This window comes from Diabrotica undecimpunctata, chromosome 4 (genome assembly GCF_040954645.1).
Source record: "Diabrotica undecimpunctata isolate CICGRU chromosome 4, icDiaUnde3, whole genome shotgun sequence".
In the NCBI taxonomy this organism is placed as follows: Eukaryota; Metazoa; Arthropoda; class Insecta; order Coleoptera; family Chrysomelidae; genus Diabrotica; species Diabrotica undecimpunctata.
The window spans coordinates 155,050,829-155,077,064 of record NC_092806.1 but is presented as its reverse complement, the minus strand read 5'-3'; the positions used below and the strand labels follow the sequence as shown (position 1 = coordinate 155,077,064).

Sequence of the window (26,236 nt, the reverse complement as noted above, 5' to 3'; positions counted from 1 at the left end):
TCCCCCGAAGCCGACGTCGACGCCACAAAGGGTTGCTACAGTTGGCTCGCATCAGAGACCCTCTTTGGAGATGAAAAAAGCGTCGCAAGAGACGGGCTTTCCGAAAATGACAGAACGTATCGTCAGCTTCATTATGTATTCCATATTGTAAACATGCAGACAAGAAATTTATAGCTACATGAATTAAAAATGATTGGTACAGAGAACAAGAAGCGCTATATATACTAAAATAACTCGCATAATTATTATAATTCCCGTATAGTGTTATCCACTTTTTGTTTCTTTGACGTCAGACATTTTTGAGGTTATATTCACACTAGGATGATTTTTGGAAAATACTGAATTAATAATTTAAATACAATATTTTTAATAAATTCTATATAAAATTTATAGAAGAGTACTCAATGATAAGTGAATAACAGTGGTTTTTTTTAAAGATCATTATTGACATAAAAAATTAAGTTTTCGAACTGGATATAAAAGCTTGTCTGAGAGAAAGTGGAAAACCATTTTGGAAAATATGTTCCAGATTCAATTTGTTGCAGTTTCGCAACGATATATAAACAGTTATTTAATATTAACAGACTTTGTGGTAGTTTTGATTCTCCCCGTATATCAAGATTCCATGTACAAGGGTGCATCTGTGTTAAAAACTACATATTACGAGACGGGCCATCTGCAAAATGACACACATTTGAGATAAAAATAGGAAGAGTCGAGTTTTATCTCTCAAACCACACACATGTGTATGGGCGTTTGGGTAAAAGGTACCTAAGACACTTGGCATCGGTCCTTTGACCGAGAAAGTCGTTTGATGCAGAAAAGTTGCATTAGGAATTTTGTGGTTCCTATTATTCGTCGGTGAAGACATCGTTTGCGGTAGCCGGAGTGAGTGCTATCTTTTCATTGGGTAAGGAACAATACACCATAATTTTGTTGCTGCATGGGCTAAGTACGTTTATTTGGTGCCCAATTATTACATATTGTGTCGCGATTTTGAACTTTATTCAGAACATTAAACGTTATTACCTTACTTACGTAGATTTGTATATTTATTAGATTATAATAATTTCACTATTCTTTTTGTATGTATATCACAGGGTTGTGTAGTTTATTACCTAATATTAACTCATAATGTGTATTATGAGTATACGTTTGAATTGAGTTTATTAATTAGTTTTTATATGACATATATATTCATATTTTTATTTTTTTTTGTATATTATTTCTATCTATAACGTGGTATATATACGAAATTATTTTACTGCTTTCGGTCAGTAATTTTTTTTAGAATCGACAGGTTTGTTTTGTTTATGGTTCTCTTTTTGTGTGTTGTTTCACATTAACTAATATTTAAGTTTGTACTACATATATTCTTCTTCTTTTAAGTTTATATCCTTCTTTATTTATAATTGTATATTGGGTTATGTATATTTATGTTTAATTTCACCTCTTTTTAAAATAGAGTTTTATACAGTCCACTGGTTTTCATTTCTTTTCTTTATTTGAATATACATACCCAATCCGAAAGGGGGAAACCAGCGAGTTCTAGATTGAACAGAATATCTTCTCTCCCCCTTCAGGATGACCCCAATTGTTATATTGAGGTCATCGTATGTGCAGAACGCAACACAATTTTGACTTTAAAAGGAAGCTAATAAAATTTTGGGAAAAGCTAAAAAAGTTTCGATAAATAGATATATGGATAAATAAACATATAGAAAGATATATAAATAGATTTACTAAAAAAACCTAATTCAGGAGAGAAAAAGAAAAAAGAAAGCTAGAGAAACAACCAAACTAAAAAAAAACTGCCTTCGCAGCCAATCGTTCAGGCACTGACTAACGAACAAAATCTGTAAATAAATAGATAAAGGCTAAAAAAGCCGAATCAAAGACAGAAAAAACCGACAAAGGCGAATAAAGTTGAAAAGAAATCAGTACCTAAAACTACGTCATCTTCATCAGCAGTAATGACTTTCACAGATTCTAAAAGAAAAACACCAACCAAAGCGAAGAAATCGAATAGAGGTAGTCCTACGATAAAACCAAGAACAGCAGCACCAAAATCAATGACTTCCAAAACTTGCTGCAAGTTTGGTAAAAGCTAGAAAGGCTGCTGCTCCAAAGAGGAAGACGTATTTGCACAACCAAAAATAACGATGCTTGGTAAAATTAAAGGACTAAGATGACTAGGTCACCTACGTGGAATAAAAGGAGGAAGAATTGTCAAAGAAGTAATAAATACTGAGTGGTACAAATGGAAAGAATGGGTCTCCAAAGAAAATGGATGGAATCGATAAAAACAAGGTTTAGAAGAAGCCTGTAAGGCCTCTTGAGATGAAATCCTTGTCCTCTTAGAGAGCAGAGAGGATTTAAGAGAAAACATTATACAGAAAAACTCCCCGTACACAACTTTTGATGCCTTGTGTATGTTTTTTTTACAAATATTTGTATACGGTACCTGATTCATAAATATTTTTATTTACTATTTTCACTTCTTTTCTTAGTTCATTTAACAAAAAAATACAATATAATGGTGCAAAAAACTTACCTTGACATGTTGGATAGCCTCCTCGGGTTCTAAATTATCTACGGATTCCATCGGATTCTCAATCCATTCCTTGACCAAGTCCGAAGCTTCTTTGTACTGCTTCCATAGGTCTGCGGCGTTATGGTACTTGGTGCACAGCTCCTTCAAGTTGGTGCAGGTCGTTTCGTAGGCTGTAACGGCTTCCTTCACTGCCGCTTCGATCTTGGCCGAAATTTCAGGGGAGCAGCTATCCGACAACGGTTTCGCTGCGTCCTTGAGCTCGGAGACGAGGTTCTCGCGGGAAACTAGGTCTACTGAGACGCTCTAAGGTAAAATAAAAAAATTGTTAGAGAGTTTAATACATAATTAACAATGATTTTCCATGGATTGTCTTAAGGCCATAAAATTATACAAGTTGTTTTTAAAGAAATAGTACTAAAAATAAAAATTTAATCACAAAATTTTTAGAAAATTTTTAAAAATATCAATTCTTTGCAATTAAGAGTAGTTAACGTAGGTCTCTAATTGTTAAACAGTTAAAACGAAAGAACAAACAATGCATGGGGCAGAAATGAGTGAGGTACTTACTAAAATTTATAACGTTTAGGTGAGTGGAAGTTATGGCACCAATTGTCAAACTGACAACATAAATTAATAGAGTTATAGCACGTTCTACTAAGAGATGAGAATCAATATATGCAAGAACTGCTTAGAAGTAAGGTTTCTCGAAAACGATGAAAAAAAAAACAGATACACTTGTGAAAAAAATATATATCAAAGAAAGTAATGGATCTGAGTAGTTGATGTGGTCGTATTGTATTATAAAGAGCATTGACCAGAAAACCAATACAATCAACAAAAAATTTAAAAGAATGAATTATATTTTTCCTACAAAGGGAGTCAATTTAGGAAGATTTATTTAGACCATAAGGTAGTAGGATAAATAGACGACATCACAAAAATTATAAAACTAATAACTGGAAAAAACCTGTAGAAACGGAAGATATGTAGAAATAGGTACACATTTCAAGAACACAAAAATGTTTAATATAAAATATTGGAGGAATGACCCACGTTATTGTTGCTCATATATTCTTACGTGTAGTATCTAATGAACTATTTCTCCTACTAATAACCAACATTATCACTTTGGTAGTACATATTTATTTGAAGACCCAATATTGCAGTGATATCTGCATACGCCTTGTAAAGCTATTCCTTCCTATCTCTCCAATTACCCTCTTCCCTGCAAAGCGAGATCCAGTTCTTTCTTCGATGACGATTGAAGTCTTCAGCTTTTTATGCTTTCTCTCGAAATGTACGGCAGTTCTTTCTTGAGCCATCGAGTATCGTCGATGCGAGATCCAGTTCTTTCTTCCATGATGATGGAAGTTTTCGTCTTTTCATTATTTCTCCCGGAAGATGCGGTATTACTTTCTTGAGCCATCAGTTATCGACCATCCTCATTACATGTTCAAACCATTAGGTTTGCTTAGGAGTGCAGAAGAGAGGCCTCTCAAAATTTCCTGATATTTCTCTATGTAACCTTCATCAATCAGCCAATCCCGTCCACTGCTGGACATAGGCCTCCCTCAGTTCTTTCCAGTGTTCTCTACACTGGGCCGCTTGTAGCCAGTTTCCCGCTACTCTTTTTATGTCGTCGGTCCATCTAGTCGGTGGTCGTCCTCGGCTTCTTTTATAATTTCTGGGCCTCCATTCCATAATTCGTCTTGTCCATCGTCCATCTTGTGTTCTGGCTAAGTGTCCTGCCCAGTTCCACTTAAGTCTCGTGGTTCTTTCGATGACGTCTTGAACTCCTGATCTTTGCCTGATTTGTCGGTTTGTTATGTGGTCTCGGAGGCTCACATTCAGCATTGCACGTTCCATGGCTCGTTGTGTAACTCTTAGTTTATTCGTTTTTATATGTAACCTTATGTATAAGTAATTCTCTTCCGTATTAATATAGTTGTATATATTCCGTTGTATACTGTTTCTTGCAGACCTATAAATTGTTCTGTAGTCCTCACTTGGGAGGGACAAACTTGATGATTTTTTGACGTCGAATATTTGACGACTGGACTATAATATTATATCATATAATAAAATTCTAATGTGAACATAACTGAATTGAAAATTTACCTTATTAACGAATCACGGTAATTTTTAAATCTACCTTTGTTTGCTTATTCGAACACCATAAAACTGATTATTAAACACTTTTATCAGCGTTTCTAAGCAAATTAAAACATACCTTAGTTAATTAGATAAACAATTATGAAAAAAATTACGAAATACGAAGCCTGATGTAATTGTTAACTTTAAAAACATGTTAATTATGTTTACATCTGGCGATAACCGAAAAGTGTAACACCTATTTTTGTACTTTTACTCATTTTTAGTACAATTAAAAAGTTAATGGGATGTAAAGCTATTTTAATGGGATGAACCTACAATCAGATTTTTTTTACATTTTTTTCTGTAAAAACTGCGTTTGTGCTAAAAGGAGTAGTTTAAAAAATTATTTAATACAATAAATCGACAGATCTATATTTTATAGACTTGGTAAAGGCTTTTATATTATCAAATATTTAGACTATATATTGCAAACACTTTAAAAGAGAGACATATTAATCAAAATATATCTCAACAAATCAATCAAATGCAGCCAGAAAAATGATAAACTATTCATGTGTTTCTTGTTCTTATCCTTCTGGTAGGCTCATTGTTATATTTTATGTACTCCATATTTATACTTTTCTACTTCCTCCAAATGCAGATATTCGAGTGATCAAGATTGTTTTGCACTTTGCCATTGCTTATGATTACAGTTTTGCGATATCAAGGCTGTTTAAAAGATTTCTTAGTTATATACTGTTACGGCAGTTTCGTGAAATTTATTCCATATATAGAAAAAGTCCACTGACGAAAAAGAAGATGTATTAAAGAAATCTATAGTTTCAGGGAGGACCATCGAGGACTATCTACCAGTGACTACGTGGTTAATAGTGAAGATGCCATATTTAGATGAAATAACAAAAACAACCGGTAACAATCAAAGAACGAAAAGTAAAGAAATATAGGCGCCAACGCTAACGAATCAGCTGTTTATCTGTTTAAAGCTCAGACCACAGAATATATAGTATTTATTTGAAATAAGTATTTTGAAATTCCTATTGCGGATATACGAACTCAGGAGTTCTCTTCAAATCCCAAAGATCGGTAAAACTGGTTCTGAACTACGGACTAAGTTACCGCGAACAACAAGATTTAGGACTATATCAGTCTCTCTCAGTACAGAACTTTATCACCGCGAACGCTCATTTTTACACTGCGCATGCGAAGTAATCCTGAACGCGTCCAGGATTACTTAATGATCGAGATGTCATCGAAAAATCCCGAAATGTCTAATATCTGAAACGTCAGAAAATCACAATTACTTATCAACAAAACAACTTATCTGGTTAGGACAAACACAAAAAATGGATGAACAAAATCCGAGGTAGGCCGAAAAGGAGGCAGATAACGAGAACAAGTTGGAGAGAAGGAATAAGTTGCGGCACTGTTTCTACTCTTGTACCGTCCACAAATAACGACTAAGTGTCCACAAATCTTGGTAATTGTTTTGTTCCATATTTGTCATCTTCAAGTCCGATACTATTATCGCACTTTTATTTTTTATTTTGTATACAATAAAGCCGTTTTACACACTCAATTTGAGAATGTTCAATTTGCTTCTTTTTTTTATTTTACCATTTCGCCGGGTTCTCGTCTTTTATGAGCAAGGCAATAAAGAATGATTTATGTATCCTGGCTTTCGTTTGTTTTTAAAATTCCTGTTTTAGAATCATAGAATCGTGCTGGTTATGATAAATACATGAGTGGTAGTTAGATTGATACATTCAGATATTGAAATATTAATCTAAAGTACAAATTCTATTTTTGTACCATAAGTTTTTCTTCCATTTTGACGAAATTCCTTTCTGATTAATTTGGTTTCTCATTTACTTTCTACCTGTAATTATATTTTTTTTTTGACGTAAAATCACTTTTGAGTAAAAAAATGCTCCTATAATTAAATGTTTTTTATTGACGTCACGGCTAACTGAATTATTCTGATAAAAATTTAAATTATGGACCATTAGACACGTTTTCATGCTAATAATGTAACATATCCTGTAAATCGGTTCACTTTATGGTGAAATTGCACCCGATTAGATAGAAGACTGTAAAGTGTTTGGGTTTAATGACACTTCCTTTTGTGAATACAGATAATAATGGTAACGCAAACCGGAAAATGACTGCAGCTACTTGTAATAAATAAATAAGTGTGTTGTGCTAGTAAAACTATTAAAATTTCAGTTGGCATTTGAACTTTCAACATCAACTTTAACGGCCAGGCATGTTTCGCGATTAACTTTTTGGTAGTGCGTATTACTCGAACAAGAAAAGTTGGAATTTAAAAATTCATTCAGTAAAGAAGTATTATGTGTATAGATTTTTACAGACAAAACAGACAACTCGTGGTACAGTTGCGTTGTTTAGTTGATTGATTTTATAAATTATGTTCCATATTGTTCTTTATTTGACTAGTCACGTCAAATTGACGCAAAAATACTGTTTTATATTTTTTAAAACAGGTAAGTTCTTTAAATAGTCCAGTTGTCAGAGGCGAAAAAGCCAAAGAGAGCTTTAAAATGATTTTTTTTTCTTCATATATTTAATGAATTGATGATTAGTAAATTTGCATAGACCTTTTAGCCAATCAGAACTGGAATTTTAGAGCCCTTTGTCCGCTACAAAGCTAACGGTAGCCTTTAGAAGGAGAAGAACCACAAATGCGGGAATTTGAAAAAAAATTAAGAAATAGTCTACTGATAATTTTTTTTATTATTGAAGGCGGGTATATTAATTTCTCTCGTATCCAACGATAGTTTTAGGAGGAAAAAAATGGATAAATCAATATTCAATCCGAAAATCAGTTTTGATCAACCACGAAAACTTTTTTTTCAAGACCCTACAAAAATGGCCTCTTATGTACTCTGAAATACATATCAATTAGTTCTCAAGGGTCCGAATGAAGATCCTGAAAGGGAATTAGCTGCGTAGACCTGCGCACTTTGGATCCCGAGTCTAAACAAATCGAAAAAACTCGCTAACTTCTCCAGACGAAAATGCCACTAAACCTAAGCTGCATTCTGCTGAGAATATCAATTTTGGGACTGTAAATTTGTATCAACTTGACGGTAAAAAATAGATATCTTTTGATCAGAGTGTCCTATCGACAAATCAAAATGCGTTTTAAAGATAAAGAGTGCAACTTCCGTACCTATGCAATTTTTGATTTTTGCCGCAAATGAACTCTGTTTCTATAAAGCTGTTTGTTAAATAAATAACTAAAGGTTGCGCAAGTTTGGTCATTCTTTCTTCCATTGACTAATCGCTGTGAAAGTCCAATTGTTAGAGCCTAATTTTGACATGAACATAAGCCCAACATGAGTTTCGATTTTGGGTTTTGGCAACAAATAGAGGGCATGAACCTTTTTCGAAATTATACAACTGCAGCTACAAATTCAGCCCAATGCCGTCTTCGTGGAAAGATTTCTCGTGACGTGAGATCGTTTTTAATCATTATCATCTTGGTGCTAAAGCCCTTAGAGGGCTTCGACCTTCTCAAGCTTTTCTACGCCATTCTGTTCTGTCCCTTGCTTGCATTTTCCAGTTGCCGACTTCAGATCTTCTCGGCACCTTGTGTTACCCCGTCCACCCACCTCAGTTTTGGTCTACCCCATCTTCTCATTCCCACGGGTTGCGCTGTTAGAATCTTTTTTATCATGTTCGATTCAGGGGCAGGGCTACATGTCCTGCCCACTGCAGGCTGCAAAAATCAATAGAGCGGATTCATCTGTTTTAGTTAGCGTCCATGTCTCTGATCCATATGTGAAAACGGGGACTATCAGTTTTCTATACAGCCTTATACGAGTTTTTTGAGACATATGTTTGTTAGCTAAGTACTTTGATAGACCATGATAACACCGTTTGCAATTATTATTCGCCTTTGTATTTCCTCAGATGTGATATTATTGGGGTTAACCGATGTCCTTAGATATATGAACTCTTTGACTGCTTCGAAGTTTTGGTCATTGATGATTAAATCTGCGTCAACATTTCCAACTCTTGTGTTCGTGTTAGTCGCCATGAATTTGGTTTTATTTTGATTTATATGTAATCCCATTCATTTTGCTGCTGCTACTAGCTCGGTTAGGATTTCCGCAATTCTCGCCTGAGAGATCTTTTTTAATAAGAAAGTTTAAATTTAGCGTCTTTTAGGCATATTTAAAATGCCTTATATCTGCTGCTCAAACTTAAATAATCGAAATTTAATGTTATAGATTTTGAAGATTAGTCTCTAGCAATGGAAAATCCACAGCGATCGGTTAATAAAAGTGAAACATTTTATTGATCTCATGAGAATCATAAAAAATGACAAATTATCGGTTTTATAGAATCTGACTTCATTGTGGAAAAACGAAAAAATCGCATACGAAGCTTCACTCTTCATATTTAAAACTTATTTTAATTCACATTCACACATTCATGATTTTTCACATTCATGACTTATTTTAATTGTTGTCGATAGGACAGTCTGATCAAAAGATATCGAATTTTTACCGTAGAGTTGATACAAATTTGATTTAAAAATTGATTTCACGCTCATAACTAACATTCAAAATTGCCGGTCGCTTCAAGCATTGTTTCTAAGAGAATGGTTTATTCTAAACAAAAAGTGCTAATAAACATTTTTAGAGATCGAATCTCTAATAACTGGACTAAAAATTATTTTGCTTTATATTTAACTAGTTTTTTAAAATATCAAAAGTTACATACAACAAAAAAAATGGGATACATCCATTCCAAAACGATATAAGACGAACAATGGGTGGTTATCGTCCTCCTACATTATTTCAATTAAGATTCCACAGCAGCACCACATCTTCCTACGTTGTTATTTCCATAGTTTTAACAAACAATACTGTTTACCAAATTATTTCAAAGAAAAAACATTACCAAATATTATCGCTAATAAATTATGTGCCATTCTAAACAAAATGTCTTTGTAAACAGGAAATAACTTTCAAAAAAGGTATTCACAACCTATTTACGCATTTGAAATGCAATTTACTAATTGTTTAAAGTATTAGTCTATCTTTAAACCATTTGTTTAGCAGTTTGAATCAAAATTTCTACCTACTCGTGTTTACAGATTAGCTACTGTTTAGAGTCATTAATGTTTTATGCATTTAATTCTAAATTTACACCAAGTTTGTTATTTCATTTATATTGTGCCCATGAAAGAAAACAATTAGAGTGGTTTTGGATTAGTAACAAAAGTGAAGTTGTTTAGAGCAATATTTTAGTCCTAAAATGTAACAGGATATTCGTTAGTCAAAATCATTTGCGTTAGATATATATATATATATATATATATATATATATATATATATATATATATATATATATATATATATATATATATCCTATTTGGATGTATTTTTTTGGAGTTTTCACGTTACCGTTTCCAAAACGACCAATGTTGCAAAAACACAAAAAGAATCATTTTTTTCCTTTCTTACGTATTGCTAGAATAATACTACCACACCATCCTTTTGGCATTATTTCTTGTTTCCAGGCCTTTTTCTATATTGACAATATTGTCCAGACCAGGCGATTTATTGTTTTTAGTGGGTTTTGGAACTAAATTAGCCTTGTGGCAAAAAATACTGATGACAGGTTGACGAAGAAGAAAAATGGTTATTTTAGATCAATTTAGATTTCTGTAGTGAAATAATCAAAAACAGATAAGAATTTGCCAAAATTATTGCTGATGACACACTACAAGAAGAAATATTGATGATAAAAAGGATCCATGTGGTATTTTCTTAAAGGCGATGGTCAAATTTCAAATAACGCTATTGGTTACTAGTTTTCGATAAAACACGTAATCTAAGAAACAGAAATTTGAATGGATAGATCTGAAAATGAATGAAAAAAATGAATGTATGCAAGTACATCATTTAGAGTACACAAATAGATATTTAGGATAGAAGAATTCCAGTTGGTGGTCGTCAACTTCCGAAGACAAAGAGAGGATACATGAAGAAGAAGAAGAAGAGGTAAAATGCTAACAAGAAAATAAGATTTATAGTAATGCATTGCGCTTCAGTGATAACTACACTTAAAGCGGAAGATGAAAAACAACTGAATATCTTCGAAAGATAGATCACACATGGAAAAATAGCATCAACGTTCAAACAGAACCAGGGCAAGCAATGGACAAGCCAAAAGAAAAAAACTACATGAGAAATGAGAACATAATACGGAATGATGAAAGAACAGAGGAGAACATTTAAGTTGTGATTGAATGAAACAGCAGAAAAGCATAATAAACAGAAGTATTTAAAATCGTTCATTTTTTCAATGGGAGTGTTATTTTTATTGTAATATTTCTGTGATTAATTGGACTATAATTATAATAATGAATCCCACGTGGAGTAAGACAGGTATGTTTGTTTTCAAATCCACGAGAAAAACTATACAATTGCTACTGAATCTGACAAAATACTCTTTCTTTTATTGGCACACATAAAATTGTAAATACTTACTTTTATATAATATTATACCAAGTTTACAGAGTTATGTCTAAAAATACTTTATTGTTTACGTCATAAATATGATTTAAAATTTCACATATCACACTTATGTATTCATATTTTTTAATTTCCGGGTTGAATGTTTATATAGTATTGTACTGAAATGTATAATAATCAAAACTAATCCACATCCCTCTTAATTTGTTTAAAAATATTTTACTTTTCATTTTCTGTTATATTTCATCTTATTCATTGTTTATTTTTTCTTCAGAAGTTGTTCACTAAAGTTCATTCATTACATTTTCATGTAGGCTTAAAAAAGCGACGCTTTTATTTCCAGTCACAAGAAAAGGCTAATTCCGTAAAGAATATGCGTTCAATCACAAGTTAAACCCCTTAATTTGTAATCTCACATTAATCTAAATATCCTAATTTTGCCTATATAAACTGTAATAGATATGTCCCCTTTTATTTAATTACAAGGTTATTTATCTTCCGGTAAAATTAGATCAATTGCTAAATTCAGTGGCAATAATATATTCGAATTATATTATACAATTTGGAAAAAAATGCCATTTACAACAGCTGAAGGTCATGATTGTCGAAACTCGGGAATACAATAAGTCTTTTGCACTAATTTTCGTAAATTACTTTAGGTATTTGGCACTGTGTAACTTGTAACAATCATCTTGGGACTAAATGACTGCAAAAATTTATTCAGAATATCTACAAACACGCAACAATACTCCACATAAATATTATGAAATTAAATATCGAAAGAGACGTCAGGCCAAGTGACCAGGTCACCAAACCTTAAATAACATAACGTTATTAATTAATTATCTCAGACTTAAATAACGTAAAAATAAATATCAATAAAGAGCGATTGAATCCTGACGATATTGTGGCAATCTCAGGTCAATTGGCGGAATCTAAAAACATGCCTAAATAACTTCAAATAGCACGACAACCATTAGCTTTGAAAATGAATTTCAATAAAACCAAAACGATAACTAATTTTATACCTAAAAAATGCACAGGAGTAGCTAAATGCCGCATTCATTTAAACATAAGTTTTTTATAGTACCTAACAGTGTACGAAGCTATTAAAATATCAGTAAATAAATTGAGATAAGCCCAAAGAAAAATGGAAGAACAATGCTCAGGATCACTATCAGAAGTATAATTAGAAACAAGGAATTACGCAGAGGAATCCAAACGTACGATATCATCGAACGACTTGATCATCATCAATTGTTTACTATTGCCTTCCATGTTTCAAGCTATCTACAAGCAGCAGCTATGTCTGGTTTGATTTTCGGATAAATTTTTGGCATGGTACCTGACATATTCTAATGTCAGGTTAAACAACAACGGTGACAGCGGATCTCCCTGTCTCTCTCCAGAAATTACGCATTACGCAGAAAGCATTTGATGTTTTCACATTTATTTTTTTTTCCACACATTCGCGTTCCCGAAGCTAGTTTCTTAAGTATGCCCAGCTCAACCATTGCATTCCATAGTTTTAGACGATTAATTGAATCATAAGCCTGTTTGAAATCTACTAAGTTCTGAGGCCATACTGGTAGCTACTAATCATTTCTTCGGCGTATGGTAGTACCTAACCTGTTTAGAGTATTTCTTGTGGCCAGGATGAGTTCATGACAGCTTTTTTTTTTTATTAATTCTCTATCAATATTGTTCAAACCTAGGAACTTATCGTTTTTTAGTGTTTTTATAGCATTTCTAATTTCTTCTTGGCTTCTTCTAGGCTTTTCATTTCGACCTGCCAGACTAAAGTGGAATTAAGCTAGCAATCTGTTAAAAAATACTGATGACAGCTGGTCGAAAAAGATAAACGATGATGTATTTAATTCATTTAGATTTTTCTAAGAATAAGAAGATAAGAAATTGCCAAAATTGTTGCTGATCTTCGATGGGATGCACTAAAAGATGAAATATTGATGGTAAAAGGGTTCAGGTGGTATTTTCTTAGACTCGATGGACAAACATGGATAGCGCTCATGATTATTAACGTTTAAACACAACCTTCTAGGAAGTTAACAGAAAAACGAAAGGATAGATCTAAAAAAGTAGAATTTCATCAGAAAGTATCGCAATATACGCAATTAACACATTTAAAAATAAAATCAAAACAAGAAAAAAAGATTAATTAAATTAATGAAAAATAAATAAATATCTTCGAAAGATAGATGATGAGCAAGGCAGTGGACGTGTCAAGAGAAAAAAATACATGAACAATGAAAACATAGAAAGAATAATAAAAGAATAGAGGAGTGGACTGTTTACATTTAAGTTTTCATAGAATGAAGCAACAAAAAACCATAATAAATCAAAACAAAATGCGCTAATCCAATCTTACTTGTGTTATTAATAATTAAGGACTTCTTTTTGGACTATATGCTGTTTATGTAATTCAAGATAATTGATATAAATGACTCAATCTAGTAAATTTTTCAGTGCTATTCCACTTCAAACTTACGCTCTCCATTAGTTGCTTATTAATCGAATTGATTTTACAGATTGGTTACTGATTGGATCATGTAAAAATTAAGAAACTGTGTTGAACTGCTGTACAGAAACATTAGTAACAATTGAATAATGAATTGAACGCGATGGTCCGAAATCGTTAAAATTGAGTGGTACAAAAAAAAATGAAATAATTCAAGAAATATAGCCAGTGAGAGGTGAAAAAAATGTTATTAAAAAATAGAGTCACAGCCGATAGTTGCTTTACACGATTTTTCCATTTCGTTTATAGAAAACGAATATAAATGTAGTAAATGTGTCCGAAACTATTACAATATAAGAATTTAATAACTACTGACCGTACTGGTTTACTCGGTATAAACACACTTTCAAAAACGATTACTTTTAAAGTCACAATATAACTAAAATCAACCGTCCGTCATTTGATAACACAAATTCGTCACAAAATTAACTGATTTTCCAATAAAAATTGTCACTATAAACTAGAATATTTTTTAAAAATAAATTTGGCGCAATCGCTAACTTCGCGTTTTCCGAAATTGTCCGCGCAGGAAAACCTCACAGTCCTCCTAGATATCGAATACTGAAAACCGGAGCTTTGATTTAGCACGTTATCAGCTTCTGTTTGGTCTCTTCCGAAATAGTACGGTCTGAAATGTGTCAAAATTGTACGATAAAATGTGACAATGATTTTTTTTTAAATTTATAATAATTAAACAAAAAAATAAATAAATAATAAAAAAAAAACGATTGTAAACGATAAATTTAATGATTTTCCTTTCTTTTTCGTTTAAGATTTTTATCTACAAATTTTGATAATAGATGGACAGGTGGTCTTCAGAAATTAATAGATGAACAGGTGGTTTTCAGCAATATAAAGCAATATAAAAATAAAAAGAAATAAAGTCTAGAAGTAGTATATTAGATGATTTTTATGACACGCTTTTATCAGTCATATTTCTTGATTAAAACAGTTTTTTCAAGGGTGTACAGATTCTTGGTAAATCGACATTTTACATTTTTGACCCCATACGAGGCGGGGTTTAGGGGAAACTCGAGGGTAGGACTGGCAACCTTTTTTGCATCTTTTTTGGTGTGCCAAAATTGATATTCTCGGCAAAATTCAGCTTGTTCGTATGATTTTTAGAGGTTTAATAGCATTTTCGTCTCTGACCGTTGGAGTAGTATAAAATAATAATACTCATACTTAACATCTGAGACAATAAGGAAGTGCCAGGGCAAACGAATACTGAAGTGATAGTCAGAAAACACAAAAACCGGGACCAACTGTAATAGAAGAATTGATATCCAATAATCTTCTGTTTCGAATATGTGTTGACTTTATCGATAATCATTAATTTTGTCTTTTGTTTATTAATTCGTATTTCACGTTCCTCACTAACTCTTTTTAGGTAGTTGAGTTCAAAGCAAGCTCCACCTCACGTTGGACTGTAAATAATGTATCATCAAAAACAAGCGACGACTTGATATCTTTACTTCACGTATTTCTTCTCACTCAGATAAATCCAATCTCAATATAGATATTAAGTAATATTGGGGATAATATACACAAATAGTCAAACGGTTATTGGGCCTTTAGAAGAACTAAGGTGAACTAAGCACTAATGTAGAAATGAATGACTAGAATTCTACAGAATGGAAGAATAAGCTGTTGGTATTGGAAAGGAAGGCTCTCAGAATAACATTTGGCCCTCAAAGAGATGAAGTGACAGGAGAGTGGAGAAGGCGCCGCAATGCTGAATTGGTGACTATGTATGGTATTGAAAACATCGTCAGCCATAAAAGCTAACCGAATAAGATGGGCAGGTCATGTGATAAGATCAAAGGAAGACAGAATGCTGTTTTTTGAGAGATCAGACGGTAGAAGATCAGTAGGCCACCCAGAAAAAGATGGAAGAATGATGTTAAACAGATTTATCTATAATTGGGTTACAAAAACGGGAAATGGAAGTCAATATCGCCTAAGATGTAGGAATATAGTGCAAGTCAGCAGTCACATATAATACACGGCACTAAAATTGCCAGAAGAGGATCAAATAAAAAATACTTTGGTCCAGAACATGGGCTAATAATGCTGAAGTACTGCAGAAAACAAACAGGGAGCAATTCAGAGTAATAACAGGCTTCCTTAATGGACACTCGCCAGTCAAGAGACATTTGCAGATAATGGGGAGACTGTATCCACAGTTGGAACAGGGTTCCAGAATTATGCTACTTGTATGAATCAATGGACGAAGTACAAAAAGCAAATTGACTAGAGTACGACAAGAACAGACGGTCTCCGAAACAAAATCTCAAAAAACATTTTAAACTGGCCTATATTTTCTGTGGCGTACCGTTTACACTCTGATTAAAATTTTTATATAAAAGAAAATGTTTAGTCTGGTTTTTGTTGTCGTATGGGAAAGGTCATTGCTATTTATTTATTCATGCCATCTTTGTAATTTTAAAAAGCTGGTAAATTAATAAAAAAAAAAAAGATAATAAATACCTGATAACGGCCTCGAAGTTATTAATAATATGCATATGTATTGCGTAAATTCTACAGTGTTTTTTATAACATTCATATTTTTTATAAAAATATTTGTTTTTATCAAAAAAATTAATTTTATCAAATGTTTAATTAGTTTAAGATTATTTAACGGACATTTTCATAAAAAAGATACTAGATGGAGTTGGGTTACGATTGTTAGGTTTAAACATCCTTTAAAAAATTACGGAGATACATTTAAAATGTGGCATCCATAGTGCCACAATGAACTGAAGAGTCAATGTAAATTTCTAGTGTACTAGAAGATTTACAAGGTTACCAAATAAAAACCTAAGCGACATTTTAGGTACCTCTCCGACGATCTGAAAAATGTTTTAAGAGTTTTAAATATGTTTATAAGTTTTTATGAGTTTCCCTTACAAAGGCATTTGACCGGGTCAAATTAAAAGACGTTATCCACTTACTGTACGCAAGAAAGATACCTCTAGGAACAATCAAAACGATCGGAAATATCTACCAAAACAACACAATAAAAGTAAAAGCAGAAGAACTAACCGACCCTATTAAAGCTGGCAATGAGATAAGACAGGGAGATTCCCTGAGTCCTCTATTCTTCAACCTGATTATGGATGAAATAATAAAAAAAGTAAGAACTAAAAAAGGATACCAAATGGGAGAAAAACAACTTAAAATAACCTGCTATGCAGACGACGCAATACTACTCTCTCAAAGTGAAGATGATTTACAACGTATGCTACACCAATTTAATATAACCGCCAGAAAATTTAACATGTTAATTTCCCCAAAAGGGGGAAAAAGACAAAATGCATGGCTACAACAGCAAATTTACTAAGATGTAAATTGGAGCTGGAAGGTCAGATAAAAGAACAAGTGATGGAGTTTAAATATCTAGGCATCACATTATCTAGCTACGGAAAGCTCGAAACCGAAGTGGAAGATCAAGTGAATATAGCAAACAGAGTCGCAGGCTGCTTGAATGAAACAAGATGGAGAAATAAAAATATCGGGAAAGAAACGAAAGGCAGAATTTACAGAACAGTCATCAGACCAATAATGACATACGCGGTAGAAACAAGACCTGACATAGAGGACAAAAAGGATGTTAGAAACAGCAGAGATGAAAACACTTAGCAAAATTGATGGTAAGATACTATGGGACAGAGTTAGAAGTACAGATATACGACGTAGATGTAAGGGGGAGAACATCAAGAACTGGGTACGAAATAAAAGAGTAGAATGGAACGATCATATAACAGATTTATTAAAAGTAAAATCGGTTTGTAAATAATCAAGAAATGAATTTATTTTTTATTTTTGTTAATTAAGTGTCCCAGACTAATTTATCCAGGCTATATTTATTAACAAAATAGAGATTTTTTAAAGGGACAAAACTGGTCCATTCCATTTGTTATACACTTTAATATGGCGAAGAAAACATCATCCCCTAAATATTCATCTCTTAGTTACAACCCCTAACTTAAATTTTTTAATGGCACCCTGTACATTTTTTATAGTTTTAGATGTGGTCTTCTATCGTCTATTCAATCTATTTTTTAAAAATAAAATGGGTTTGTAAGGTATCAAGAAAATATCAGTTTATTTTTTAGTTTTGTTAAATTAATCAAGATAGCCTTAAAAAATAGAATAGAAAAGAAATATTATGCTTTATTATCACTAAAAATTTTACTATTTTAACTACGTAGTATAACTTCTTACGTGCGTACGAAGTACACACTCTTTTTATTTAAACATTATTTTTAATTTTTCAAAATTTGGTCTTTGTAGGAGCATACGTTATCTTCCAGTGTGCAAAAATTAACAAAAAAATCTCTTATAGTAAAGTCACAATATTTGAAAAACTTTTGCGGTTATTTTACGTCTTGGATATTACCCTTAATTCTGGTTGCCATGATTTGTTCTGTCAAATTAACGATTATTATTTTTGACGTTTGGTATTAGACCAGTAATAATTATATTTGTTGTAATTGTGTATTTATAACATTTCGATATGCCTTATTTATTTTCGCCTGACGAGTACGTTGATATCCTTTTGATTTATGGAGAATTTCCCGACAATTATATCAAGAAAAGTTTCCAAATCGTAACATTCCTAGCGAAAAAACCTTTAAGAATTTGGAACGCTTACTTAGACAGGGACATTTTCCTAATAATAAAAGAGGTACAATTGAAAGCACAGTAAGATGTAACCAAAACCTTATTAATGTACTAGCATATGTTAATTTTAATCCCAAGGTGTCTGTTAGAACCCTCGCCAGTGAATGTGGCATTCCAAAAAGTTGTGTGCATAGAATTCTCAAAGATTTTAAGTACCATCCTTTTAAAGTGCACCTAGTTCAAGGATTACAGCCTGGTGATGACCAAAGACGTCTTGAGTTTATTGCAAAAATGATGTTAAAAATCAGTGATGATCCACTTTTTTTATCAAAAATATTGTGGAGTGATGAGGCTAGATTTCACAATATGATGGTGTTGTCAACCGTCACAATTCCAATTATTGGTCTCCCGTGAACCCACATTGGATGATGGAAACAAGATTTCAGAATATTTGGGGTATAAATGTGTGGTGCGGTTTATTTAATGGCCGTGTTATAGGTCCTTACTTTTTTAACGGCACTCTAACAGGTGTTCGATATTTAGACATTTTAGAAAACATTCTACCCGATTTGCTAGAAGATATTCCTCATGAGTGTCAAGAAATGTGGTGGCAACAAGACGGAGCTACTCCACATAATGCGCGAATCGTTAGCGACCACCTACAAAACCGTTTTGATAACCACTGGATAGCAAACAACTCTCCAGAAATTATGTGGGCCGCACGTTCATGTGATTTGTCACCTCTTGACTCTTTCATTGATATTGTTTACCAATCAAAACCGCAAAATTTAGAGGAATTAAAAGAAAAAATAAGACAAGCATGTCGCCAAATTACTCCCGAAATGATTCGAGCCACATGTACCAGAAATCTTCTGGAACGATTCGAAATGTGTGTTGCAGCAGGTGGATTACAATAATTCGAACATTTATTGTAAATAATATTAGTTAGTTGGTGTTTTGATTTTTTTTTGATGTAATTTTTATTGTTCCTTTAAGTTTTATTGTTCCTAAGGTTGTATTTTATTTGTACGAGTAGTATGTTCAATTTGCAATTTATTTAAAGTTTGCAATAAATTGTTTTTGTTTTACTTTCATTCTTTTATTTTGTAATATTGACGATTTATCTAATTTCAGTGACAATAAAGCATATTTCTTTTCTATTATATTTTTTAAGGCTATCTTGATTAATTTAACAAAAATAAAAAATAAACTGATATTTTCTTGATACCTTACAAACCCATTTTATTTAAAAAAAAACGATTAAATAGACGATAGAAGACCACATACAAAACTATAAAAAAATGTACAGGGTGCTATTAAAAAATTTAAGTTAGGGGTTGTAACTAAGGGATGAATATTTAGGGGAAGATTTTTTCTTCGCTATATTAAAGTGTATTACAAATGGAATAGACCAGTTTTTGTCCCTTTAAAAAATCTCTATTTTGTTTACAAATATTTTATTTACAAACCGATTTTATTTTTAATAAATCTGTTGAATAGACGATAGGAGACCACATCCAAAACTATAAAAAAATATACAGGGTGCTATTAAAAAAATTAAAGTTAGGGGTTGTAACTAAGGGATAAATATTTAGGGGATGATTTTTTTCTATGTCATATTAAAGTGTATTACAAGTAGAATAGATCACTTTTTGTCCCATTCTAAAATCTCTATTCATTTAAGAGATATAGCGTGGGTAAATTAGTCTGGGACACCCTGTATATGAGACCCTTAACATATGTTGGCCCCACATTTCCAATGCCTCTATCGTTAAAAAGAGCTTCTGGCTTTTTTTAATAGTTTTTTTTGTAGATGAGATCCCATAAGATATTTGCGTCGTAGTGATTCAATTTCCATACATTTCTTCATCAGAAATGCTTCCTCTTTGATCTTTTTATTTCGAATACCATATTTTCTTACGCAACTTTTTAACATTTAACTAAATTTTGTTAATTTCCTCTCTCTTCTAAGTATGGTAATATATGTTCGTTCCACTGTTGTTTATATGCCGTTAGTAGTGTTTTAAACTATTATTGCAAAATTCTTTTTAAGCTCTGTTTTTACTGTCTTTTAGTAGTTTTATACCTATTATGGGCCTCATTTCAAACAGACGACAGTCTTCTCGAATCTGACATATCTTAATACTTTGTTGTATCGTCTTCTGATGTATGAAGATGGACTAGTTAATCTGTAATTTTGTCTTTTTTATATATGCTTTCATCTTTTAATTAATCAAGTTTTTATATTATTCCCCTATAATACTGGCATCTTTTTACGTATCGTAATGCATATTATATCTTAAGACCTCCTTGTGCATAAATGTTTTATTATGTCTGGCACCTAGTAGTACATTATTATATTTTTCAAATAAAAAAAAACAACAAAGCTCTGGAATTTTCTTTAAAATAAAAAATGTTCCCAAACATCCTGCACGTAGTCGTAATTAATTAGAGTTTCTATATCTCTGCTATTAATATAGAATATAGAGTGTAACTAAAATAAACATTCTTTCTGGTTGTATGGATTTGATTCTCGTGCTAAAAGCGTTTTCTGTGTCGATATGCCGGTATTTATAGATATAAAATTCTCTTTGGTTGATACATTAATATTAAGATAAATACTCGACGCGAAGTTGAAATCTAGTCAAGAGCATTCAAATAATCTAAAAGGAGTAAATATAGAACAAAAGAGAATGTTTTAGTCGGCGAATATTTGATTTATTTCCGTATTTAACATGATTATTCTGCATCTTCAAATATCATAGGCGAATTATTCTAATTTTTTTCATAATGTTGTTAAATTCAAATTTTTTTAATGGCATGGACATTTGTTATTCACACAGTTGCAATGTATTCTTTAATGGACAAATATCAGTACCAGTTGAGTTGATCATAGGAAAACAACCTTAAACAACCTTAAAAATAAAAAAATGAAGAAAAAAAATGAAGAAAAAAGCACGAAGCAGATCAAAATATAGAAGAATCATGGAACAGGCTAAGAAAAAAGAGTTGTCAAGTCAGTGATGATGATGAAAATGTATAACTAGGTGAAGATCGGTGGAAAAGATGATGTTTGTAGAGGAAAATAAATATACAGACATACAGAGAAGTGACACGAAGCAAAAACAATTTCCAAGGCAAACACATCAGCAATCATGGGAAAAGTGTATTAGTCAAATTGAAAATGATTTGCGTATATGATAAACTTTCGATTACAAAATGATAAAACAAATTAAAGCGTGAATGAACAAGGCAAAACGACCATAACGATAGAGAAAATAGAAATATGCCTTGAATGCAGCCTATAAAATATACTCCAAAATTATTAATAATAGATTAAACAATATTATAGAAGCCTATAGAGGAGAAAAACACGATTTGATAATTCAAAATTCTAAAAATGATCTAACAGCGATCCATTTACAAAATACATCCAGCATTTAAGGAATCTTATCTCCATAAGGAACTCTAAGGTTCATTGTGATCATTTTGACGTGACAACGTCTTAAATTAGGTTGTGGCTCGGAGTCATTCATGAAAAAGTGTAACGCCCGCTCACGTCTGTTACAGTGAGTCACCGAACGAGAGAGAGGCCCGCCGGACCGGCGAATGCCTTGCGTCTCTCTCCCACTCAAACATGATCGGTCCGCTGCGCGCGCAGCACTAGAGAATTAGGCGCGTTGAATCGGTGCGTGCTTCCGTGCTTGTGTCTCTGTCTTTCTCGAGCGTTCTTGGCGTTCAAGACACATTACAGCAGAAACACTTCCTTTCATTTCATATTTCTCCTATCATCGTCCTATCCTCAACAAAATCACTCAAATAGAAATTAGTTAAGTTTAAGTTTACATGTACAATGTTTTAGTAAACAAAATATATTTCTATAGTTAAAATTTGTGCAATTCTTATTTTCATTCAATTCCTTGTTCCTATTGTGCAATTTAATAATATTCATATCAATAAATATTCTACCGAGAAAAAGACGTTGTCACGTAAAATCTTCGCCCGTAAAACCGACTTTACAGGCAACCGATTTTTTTTGCTCCTTTTCTACTGCGCATGAGGTGTTGTTGGAAAGATGGTAGCTCAAGAAATAATTAGGGGTTAGAGGATGGATAACCAAAGTGACCTCAGGTATGTAGCAGCCAAAAGACTTATCGTATAAGAGTGTATGACTGGTCGTTGAATAAAGTGGGAAGGCGGGGAGACTAACAAGTAGAAAAAAAAATAAACATAAGGACTGCCAAACGGACACTAAATCGTATCTACATTAATAATATCACATGACATTATGAATGTTAATAGATATATTATACGGAAAATTTGATTTATTGACCTGAAGGAGACCTTTGACTGAGTAAAAGATAAACAAATGGTGAAATCATAACATATGACTTCAAAATGCAAAAACTATACGAAAATCGCCGCATCTACTCTGATATATGGATGTGAAACCTGAATGAAACGTATTACAAGACTTGATAGACAGAGAAATCAAGACTTAAGAATTCCGTCCCTGAAGTAACAATCTGGAAGGGCTGCAAAATACGCTTAAACAGCTGTTATGACCTCACAACAGCTGAGACGCTTTTCGGGCATCAATTTTTGAAGGTTATGAAGTAGATGGAAGTCGCTAAATCTGGTCAATACGGTGGATGCTACAACAACTTAAATTCATGGATTTTAGCCATTGTTAAAATGCTCTATGACCAGTGCATTGGCCTGGCGAAAAAGATATTTTTCTTCTACAAACCAGGTTTTTTTTCACAATTTTTTTTCCTTCAGCTGGTCTAAAAGGTTACAAAATATTCAGAATGTTTTGTTTTACCGGTTTGCAAGTAATCCACAAACAAAATTACTTTCACGTACTAAAAAACTGATGCTAACACATTCTTATTCAATTTCTGGACAGGAACTCGTTTCAAAGTCGAACAACCAGGTTCATACCAGTCTTTAGCCTCTTGTTTTGATTCAGAATTATGGTGATATACCCAAGCCTCATACATAGTGATGACTCGATGCACAAAATCAACTTTATCTTTTCGAAAACGCTCTAAATGTTGCTCATTAAGTCGCATTCGAACGTCGTTTCGTTCCAGTGTTAGCGAACACGGCGCCCATTGTAAACACAGCTTTCTTAGACCCAATAATTTAGTCAAAATATTACTTACACTGCCCAATGAGATGCCTACGGCTTCTACTTCAGTCACTCGACGACTTTGCAATACAGCAATGGTTGCCGTTTTTGGACGTCCTTCATGTCTTCAAGGCTTGTACGACCACGTTTAAATTCAGCAATCGATCTCTCTACTGTACTAATTGAAGGCTAAGAGCCACTTTCAACACTCGTTCATAAATTTCCTTTGCTTTTAAACCTTCCAAAAATAACAGTTCAATCACTAAGGAGGACTCTATACTCAAAATTGCTTTAGCTTTTTTAATTTAAGAGTAAGTGTGCCTTCTTCGATACTAAGAACAGCTCAAGATAGAGAGCAATTTGCTGTTGTTATAGCCAACCTTCAGTAATGGAGAAGGCACTTTAAGAAGTGCCTTGTTTAGTTTTCTGTGAACCAAAAAGCAAACATTTCCACATTACATACTTTTTGTCGACAGCACTTTTAATGTTCGTCACGTTCGTAAAGTCCGAATTCGTCACGAGTATTTATATTTGCTGCAGTTCTGGCTGCACTAATGCCCCGAACGGACGAACCGCACAAAACTAGGGGTCAGACTTATTTTTAAGCTTTATTTCAATCCAATATTTCTGATTGTTCGTATTTTTATTGGTGGGTCACTTTGATACAATAAACCTAATATATCACCTGTGTAAATGCGATCAGAAGCCTTTGACCGAATCTGTGAAGCACAATTTGGTCGAATATATTTATTTTCTTAATATTATTTAATAATAGGTAATGTTGTAAATTCTTAACATTGTTGGTATTGGAATTTCTGTTAAAATTACCTCAAAAGGAAGTCAAATTTCCTCCTATACTGATAAAATGTTTTAAAAACTATTTATAACATCAGTTAGATCATTATTAATTTGTTAATAATGATTTAAGAATAAACTTGTCTCTTTAAATATCTATCTATATTCTATATCTATAATATACTTATAGTACTTTAGCATTTACTCAAAAGTACTAACACTTAAAATAAAATGGTAAGAAATCAGATTGACTTTATACTAATTACTTAACGATATCAAAAGTCAATCAATTAAATTAAAACAATCACCGGAGCTGATATCTTCTCAGACTACGAATATTATTTAACAAAATATGAAATATGTGCATTGAAAACCATAATAAAATTATTACAAAACAGTTGAAGGAAAAAAGCATTAATTTGCAAATTAAAGAACAAAAACAATTTTGAAGACCACCGGAAATAGATAAAAAAACTAGGAAAAGACAACACATCAAAATATTCGACGAAAATATTAAGACTGATGAGCCAGAGAACGTCGCGTCGATGAGTACAAGAGAAACAATAAAGAAATTAGAAAACACCAGTGGAAAAAAACACCAGTCTAACACAGGCTTAAAAATAAGTAATTACAGAAAAATAATGACACATTCTTTACTGTTCTATTCTTATATATGGTGTCGAAAGCTGGACCTTGACGGATACACTTTTCAAAAAACTAGAAGCCTTTGCAATCTGGATCTATCGGAGAATCCTACGAAATAAGTTGTGTAGAGTTCGTAAACTATTTTGTAGCGGATGGGAAAAAGTAGCAGAGTTTTTCTTTATTGCGTCTTTAACCACTTTGAATTGAGCTTGAATTTAACAGAAGTAGAAAATAAGAGTTATAATTTGTTGACTAAAAGATTTGAGAAAGAATTTGTTCTACAGAGTAATGTATCAGTAGAGTCACATAAATTTAATAAAAGAGAGCAGGAACCAGGTGAGAGTTTTGATACTTTAGAGAAGATTTAAAAAGACTAGTTGGTGTTAGGTTGTGATTTTGGTACATTAAAAGATAGGCTAATTAAAGATCAAATAGTGATAGCAATTAGGGACAAGAAATCAAAAGACAGGTTACTTCGAGAAACCAATTTAACACTAACAAAAAAACTAAATTTTAACAGCAAGAGACTATTTGGTCATTTATTAATAAAGAAATAACAGATCTGATAGAGTTGCCCAGCTTGTTTAACTATCAAAATTCCGATAAGAAAGAAATGTTAATACCCAAAGAAACTGCAAAGAGACCATGGGAAACAGTTTCTGTTGATTTTTTTTATTTTGAGAGCAAACAGTATTTGTTACTGCAAACTCAATCAAGGTTACTCCAGTTTACACCACTAATGAAAATGTTATCCATAATCTTAAAGCTATTTTACAAGACATGGTAAGCCAGATGTTATCTTTTCGAACGGTGGTCCCCAATTCCCCAGTTCAAAAATTTTTCAAGAAAAACGAAATTACTCCCAAAACTAGTTCACCTAGATATCCACAGTCAAATGGGTTTATTGAAAGAGCAGTGAGCAGTATCAAGTGCAAATAGTTGTCATTACTCTTCTTCTTTTTATATTAGGCTTGAGGTGTTTATGAAGTTGACTGCCAGCTACTTCGTCATATTTTAAAGGTCTTCCTGGTTGTATGGCGCCTGTTGGTCTTGGATATCTTTCTATTGTGGATAGTCTCTTACTAGCGATTCAATATTCGATCTCTTATTTGGCTGTTTGGTATTGTGACCCTTCAATGCTTTATCAACAATTGATCTAAAGTCTCTCATTCCTGACTCAAGTCTTTCTGTATGGACCAAAACTTGCAAACAAAGCAGAGTCTGACTCAGAGTGAGCGACTGATACCAAGAGGATCACTTTATATAGAGGGAAAACACAAAACAAACGAAAAAATTAAAGAAACAAAATCTGGACAAATGAT

General features: G+C 32.6%; 1 protein-coding gene across 13 annotated transcripts in view; it reads right to left on the bottom strand.

Annotated features, from left to right (window-relative positions):
* The window catches only part of Msp300 (Muscle-specific protein 300 kDa), a 477,430-nt gene that overhangs the window by 26,387 nt on the left and 424,807 nt on the right, over positions 1-26,236 (bottom strand). For all 13 annotated transcript variants that reach the window (XM_072530648.1, XM_072530657.1, XM_072530658.1 and 10 more), the window contains one exon: positions 2,555-2,857. In XM_072530648.1, coding sequence (XP_072386749.1) covers positions 2,555-2,857 — 303 coding nt within the window. The remainder of the gene's footprint in view (positions 1-2,554; positions 2,858-26,236) is intronic.